At 39.2% G+C, this 6,827-nt stretch overlaps 1 protein-coding gene across 1 annotated transcript in view; it reads left to right on the forward strand.

Moving 5' to 3' along the window:
* The window catches only part of LOC126191005 (uncharacterized), a 71,499-nt gene extending 65,624 nt beyond the window's left edge, over positions 1-5,875 (forward strand). Inside the window, exon 5 of the mRNA XM_049931734.1 lies at positions 4,589-5,875. Within this exon, the coding sequence (XP_049787691.1) occupies positions 4,589-4,591 (3 nt within the window). The 3' untranslated portion in view covers positions 4,592-5,875. The remainder of the gene's footprint in view (positions 1-4,588) is intronic.
* The last annotated feature ends 952 nt before the right edge of the window (positions 5,876-6,827 follow it).

A 6,827-nucleotide genomic window follows, 5' to 3' on the forward strand; every position in this document is an offset into this window, starting at 1 on the left:
AAGGGAGACAAAAATTTAATAGTCATGGGTGACTGGAATTCGAGAGTAGGAAAAGGGAGAGAAGGAAACGTAGCAGGTGAACATGGATAGGGGGTAAGAAATGAAAGAGGAAGCCGTCTGGTAGAATTTTGCACAGAGCATAACTTAATCATAGCTAACACTTGGTTCAAGAATCATGAAAGAAGGTTGCATACATGGAAAAATCCTGGAGATACTAGAAGGTATCAGATACTATAGTATCAGATAGTATAGTATAGATCAGTATAGATAATGGTAAGACAGAGATTTAGTAACCAGGTTTTAAATTGTAAGACATTTCCAGGGGTAGACGTGGACTCTGACCACAATCCATTGGTTATGAACTGTAGATTAAAACTGAAGAAACTGCAAAAAGGTGGGAATTTGGGGACCTGGATAAACTGAAAGAACTAGACGTTGTACAGAGTTTCAGGGAGAGCATAAGGGAACAATTGACAGGAATGGGGGAAAGAAATACAGTAGCAGAAGAATGGGTAGCTTTGAGGAATGAAATAGTGAAGGCAGCTGAGGATCAAGTAGGTAGAAAGATGAGGGCTAGCAGAAATCCTTGGGTAACAGAAGAGATACTGAATTTAATTGATGAAAGAAGAAAATATAAGAATGCAGCAAGTGAAGCAGGCAAAAAGGAATACAAACATCTCAAAAAATGAGATTGACAGGAAGTGCAAAATGGCTAAGCAGGGATGGATAGAGGACAAATGTAAGGATGTAGAGGCTTATCTCATGAGGGGTAAGATAGATACTGCCTACAGGAAAATTAAAGAGACCTTTGGAGAAAAGAGAACCACTTGCATGAATATCAAGAGCTCAGATGGAAATGCAGTTCTAAGCAAAGAAGGGTAAGCAGAAAGGTGGAAGGAGTATATAGAGGGTCTATACAAGGGCGATGTACTTGAGGGACAATATTATGCTAATGGAAGAGGATGTAGATGAAGATGAAATGGGAGACATGATGCTGCGTGAAGAGTTTGACAGAGCACTGAAAGACCAGAGTCGAAACAAGGCCTCGGGAGTAGACAACATTCCATTAGAACTACTGACAGCCTTGGGAGAGCCAGTCCTGACAAAACTCTACCATCTGGTGAGCAAGATGTATGAGACAGGCGAAATACCCTCAGACTTAAAGAAGAAGAAGAAGATGAAGGGATCGGTTGGTAGGACATGTTCTGAGGCATCAAGGGATCACCAATTTAGTATTGGAGGGCAGCGTGGAGGGTAAAAATTGCAGTGGGAGACCAAGAGATGAATTCACTAAGCAGATTCAGAAGGATGTAGGCTGCAGTATGTACTGGGAGATGAAGAAGGTTCCGCAGGATAGAGTAGCATGGAGAGCTGCATCAAACCAGTCTCAGGCTGAAGGCCACAACAACAACATGAATTAGCTCATGAAGTGTACAAATGTTAAAGCTTTATATTCTCATTTAACACCAAAGCTTCCTCATTCCCTAGCTATGTTTAGACAGACTGCATCGAAATTGCGTTATATACTTCTAGAATAACAAAATTATTATTTGAGTAGGTAATGCAAAGTCCTTTTGGAATATATACAATTTATGGAGTAAATGCAGAGTTTGATTTGTGACACTACACACTGATAAGTCACTGTGGCAGAACTTCTTTTTTTACAAATCAAGCACTGAGTGAAGGTAACAACTTATCAAATAGTAGTGGCTTTGAGTGATTGACAGTCACACAGGATTTAGCTTCCCTTGTTAAATTCTTTAAAACCCTCTATTTTGTAACACTTTATATGTAATAACAGAGTTATTAATGTAATATGGAGGTACTGATCAGAACAGGGTAGCCTTGGCTGTTCAATACCAGAGGAGAACAAGAAACAGCATCTTTCCTACAAAAAACACTGCTAACAGAGATTGAAATTACATAGAATGTGCACTAAATATTTTCATTACTGCCATCAGGGAACTCAGCCTTTTATTAAATCTCTAATGCTGATGGACATATAATCTTTTAGTTGTTTCATGCTGTGCAGTACTATATACCACATCTGACATGCTGTTCAGTTTCGTTTAGTGGTAAGAGAGACAGTAGAATTTGACACAGTATTTATACTGTATTTTGCAATGTTTGCTCATTAGATGTTGAAAGACTCCATCTTATGGTCTCAATCTTTCCTTGTGCCTTTGAATCCAACAAAGAACTTCGTTGGTTCACCTATTATTATTCACTGGGCTACATGCCATGCCCACCGCAGTTTCATTTTCATTACTATGGTAAGTATATTTTTCATTCACATCTGTTCCCTGATCCATATGTATATTTTCCTGTCTCTCCAAACATGCATCTCTTTATTGTCCAATGAGGAAGCCACAAATTTTTTTTTCAAGAATGATACATCTCAGATCTATACATGAAAACTGGTAACACAGTTTGATTAGAGACTATCTGCTTTAGACTTATTTCAAGCTTAGTTTGGCCATTATTTTTGTCTTGTGTTTTATTTTTATGTCCATATTCAGACATATTTTAGATAAGTTCTTTCATTTGTCCTTGAAAGTTGTCATCACTAGAGGCAAACCGTACATCATGGACAAAATGACGGTGGTTTAGTCGTAATTGACTAACAGATATTTCCTTCTTCATTCTTTCACTTCCAGTATCTGAAACTACCTCTTTTTGTGCTAAATGGTGGTGTTGATACGGAATGACTCCTCCTTCAATTACAAATCTCTCATCATCCAGATGAAGTCTAATGCAAGCTGTGCCAATGACAACTATATTCTTTGTTATACCAATATGAGACAATTACTTGTTCCTGAAGGGCTCCCTGTGCATATTTATTTGAAATTTAGCTAAAACAGTCTCAAAATATTTCAAATCCAGCAAATGGTAATTCATACTAAACGCTCTATTCTATAATTTTGTTCATGACATGCAAGTGGTGGAATGTACTGTATTACTTCTTAATGCTTTCATGGATAAAATTCATTTTTTACAGATTTTTAAAATATTAAGGTGATAACATTTTCTTTTCAGTCCTATTATTATATTTTCACCACCAAAATATTTTTTAAGTTCTCCATTTTTTCACAACAGGAAGTGGGACACTTATGTCCCATGAACCAATGCGAGATACTTTTTCTGCTGACTGACTGAGTTTGTAATTTTATTTTTTTAGCCATAAACTGGATTTTGTGGAGAATAAAATAACTACAAATTATACAAGCATGTAATCTTTTTATTTGTGTAGAGCCAGTGTAAAAATATTCATTACATTTCAGTTTTCAAGAAACATGACCAATACTTACAAAACTTTACATTCCATGAAACTTGGAAAAACATGGTGTGGCACAAAGTGGTACACCACAAGCAGTGCAAACAACTTTTGTTCTCAGAATGAGATTTTCACTCTGCAGTGGAGTATGCGCTGATATGAAACTTCCTGGCAGATTAAAACTGTGTGCCGGACCGAGACTCAAACTCGGGACCTTTGCCTTTCGCGGGCAAGTGCTCTACCAACTGAGCTACCGAAGCACGACTCATGCCCCATCCCCACAGCGTTACTTCTGCCAGTATCTCGTCTCCTACCTTCCAGACTTTACAGAAGCTCTTCTGCGAACCTTGCAGAACTAGCACTCCTGCCTTTGCAGTGCAGTCCTGATTTTTTCTCAGGTTCAGTACAGTCGTCCCTAGATGGCAGCACCGTGCAGAGCTGGGTAACATATATCCCGACACTCGAACTGGCGCTCAAAGTTAGTGGGACATATATGACCCATCAACCAGAAAAGGGTTAAGCTAACTTGTTCCTTTGGCTGATTAAAATACGTGTTTATTTTTTCCCTGCCAATGCAGATGGTGATCATTTTAATAACAACTGACATACACATGACCACTGTCTCTTTGATTGCGGTGTGTGTGTGTGTGTTTTTCTACTTCACAAGAAGGCCTTTTGGCCAAAAGCTAAAATGCAATCTTTTCATTGTGCCTCTCTGTGACTCAATATGGTGAGTATAGCAGCCTATTCTTTTCATAATGTTGCTGTCATTCATCCTGGTCTTTCTGCTCTTTAATAAATACTTTGTATGTTATGGAAGAGAGACTGGCTGGTGCATAGTTTCATATTTCTTGTCTGTTTCCTTTCTTATGTTTCATTTTTAGGGAAATGTCTTCACATGCAGATATTCTAAAAGCGTAAATTGGCAAATGCCATTAAGTGTTACCTTGTCTCACACTAGCTTTATCTGTTGTGACTGAAACATTACCACTGAGCATCATTATTCTCTTCATACCTTGAATGGCTTTATCAACTTTGTCTGCATTACTTCCACACTGGCATTATTTTCCTTAGCAACTACGTGTGTTTTTGATTCATCTCTTGAACTAGACAAATGTTTAAAAAAAAGAAAACCTGACTGAATGCTTGTATAGTTTGTTTTCTGTTGTTAGCTATTGTGCTGTTGCCATCTGAACTGACGAAATATGGTACATGCCCAATATAATGTCTGTTTTGTTTTCTTTATGCTTTCATTGTTTTCAGTTATCATCCTACCAAATTTCACTGTATCTTGATGCATTCCCATTGTTGCAGTAATCTGCTGGCACAACATTTCGCTGTCACGGATGACTACAGTGCATTGGTATGACCACCTTGTCAGCAACCAGCAGTATTACATAAATACAGGAAATTTGTGCAGCATTGCGATGGGAACTACATGATGCCTGGGGTATTTGCATGTTAACAAGACAGATGCTGGTGTGTATCAGGAAGGACTGCTAAGCCAACACTGAATCGGTAACCACTGTTGAATGGATGACTGCTGTGTGGTCCAGAGAAGCACTACTACTCTACCGTCATCCACTGGTGCATTCATCAATGATCGTCATTCTATGGGACCATGGTGCTGTCCATGCTCAGCTATGATGAGCCAAGGGTTGAACTAGAACCATTTTAGCCATCAACTTGCTTAACGACAATTATCCCACGTGCTGCTAGCCAGATGTCAGCACCCTGGATGGCACTATCCTTGCCTCAAGCTGCAGTTGGGCTAGTCAGCAACATCACATGGCTGTCACTGTGCCATGAGATAGGGATGTGTGGCAGCACTGGCTCAGCATTGGCAGCACTGGGTACTCACATAGCACAGATGCACAACCCAGAGCCATGCATCACCATTAACAAGCTGGTGCCAGAATCCTGACAGAGTGCCATCGACACAGACTGTTGGTTTGACCCCCCCCCCCCCCCCCCCCATTTCCCCTTGCTGGATGTGGGGCAGTGAATCAATGGTGTTTGCTGTACACAAGTGAAAAATGAACTAGGTTCAATCAGAGTGTGACTTCATCTGCTCCTGCTCCTACTAGAGAAGCTGCATGCCTTGGGTGAGGGTGTCATACTTGCCCCCTGACAAGTCTACTCCCGATCTTCTCACACTCCAACAGGTTTGATGCTATCCAGACTTGTCGATGTCATTACATCTCAATAACATTCACAAATAGCTTTGTTTAATTTGACATATTGTATCATATTGTTATTATCATTTGGTTGGAACTCTCCCATTTTATTTTATTTTGCATGTTTAGTTCTGTAGGAACAAATAGCGGAGCAAATCTCTGTGGTCGTGGAATGAGTCAGTACATAAAATTAACATCAGAAAAATTAATATAAGTGAAATACAGTGTATATGAATCCTAAGCAAATGGCAAGCTCCTGAGAACATATGAACTCCCGACACAATAGGAGGAATGAGACATGAGGACATTCTTCAGTTCAGACTTGAAAGTCTGAGGTTTACTGCTAAGGTTTTTAAATTCTTGTGGTAGCTTATTGAAAATGGATGTACCAGAATGCTGTTTGCCATTTCTATTTAATTGCTAACTCATGTTTTTTTTTTTTTTTTTTTTTTTTTTTTTTTTTTTTTTCACTTGCAAAATATTTTGTGAATTGCCAAGTATACTTGTTACATAAAGACCACTTTTATTTGTCTCTGTGAATCTTAATTTTCTAAAATGATGAACTTATTGCTTAATTTAGTCTGGTAGATTTCTGCAAAAGGTGTGTCTAATAAGAACGGGAGAAGGGGGGGGGAGGAGGGAGGGGGAAAAGCCCTTCATTACATCTTATTGTCGATTAAAGGAACCAACAAGGTATGTCCCACTGCCCAATCTGGACATTCACTCAAACAAGGTGTCAGTACCCATAAAATGATCAATCCTGTTTATTATTACTTTATGGAGAAAAAATTCAGATAGGATGACTGCCAACCTGTACTGCAGACAGCATGGTGAATCTACGTCTGTTATCCTCTGGATTAAACGTGTTATGGGAGACACAGAGACGGGAGAGACTGCTAAATCACAACATTGGCTGGAGACTTGAGGGACCTGTTAGCATGTGGTAATATGTGATTGTGTTTATCTTGGGCTCTGCAGTTAAGAAACACAAAGTTCTGGGCTGAGACTGTTGTGAGCACAACCCTGGGAAGATTTAGCACTGTCCATATGTGTTGCCAAACTCTTCATGGTCTGGCAGGTTAGCATACAATGTATAGGTTTGTAAGAGGTCCTACTGATACTTGGGAGTTTCTGGAACATTGATATTTTAACATGTGTTGTAAAATATTGAGGGTTATGGGCTGAGAGAATGCAGCAATGGCTTCAAGTTGTGGTGCATGCCAGACTACTTCTATGCCCACACCTTTCTACCCTGAAGTTTGGCTAATTCAATTGCCTCAGAACTACCCTGCCTCTACTACTTTTATTTGGTAACAACATATTGCAGATTTCTAGTACCCAAATATAGGTAAGTGGAGTAGGAACAGGAATTATTA

This window comes from Schistocerca cancellata, chromosome 1 (assembly GCF_023864275.1).
Source record: "Schistocerca cancellata isolate TAMUIC-IGC-003103 chromosome 1, iqSchCanc2.1, whole genome shotgun sequence".
In the NCBI taxonomy this organism is placed as follows: domain Eukaryota; kingdom Metazoa; phylum Arthropoda; class Insecta; order Orthoptera; family Acrididae; genus Schistocerca; species Schistocerca cancellata.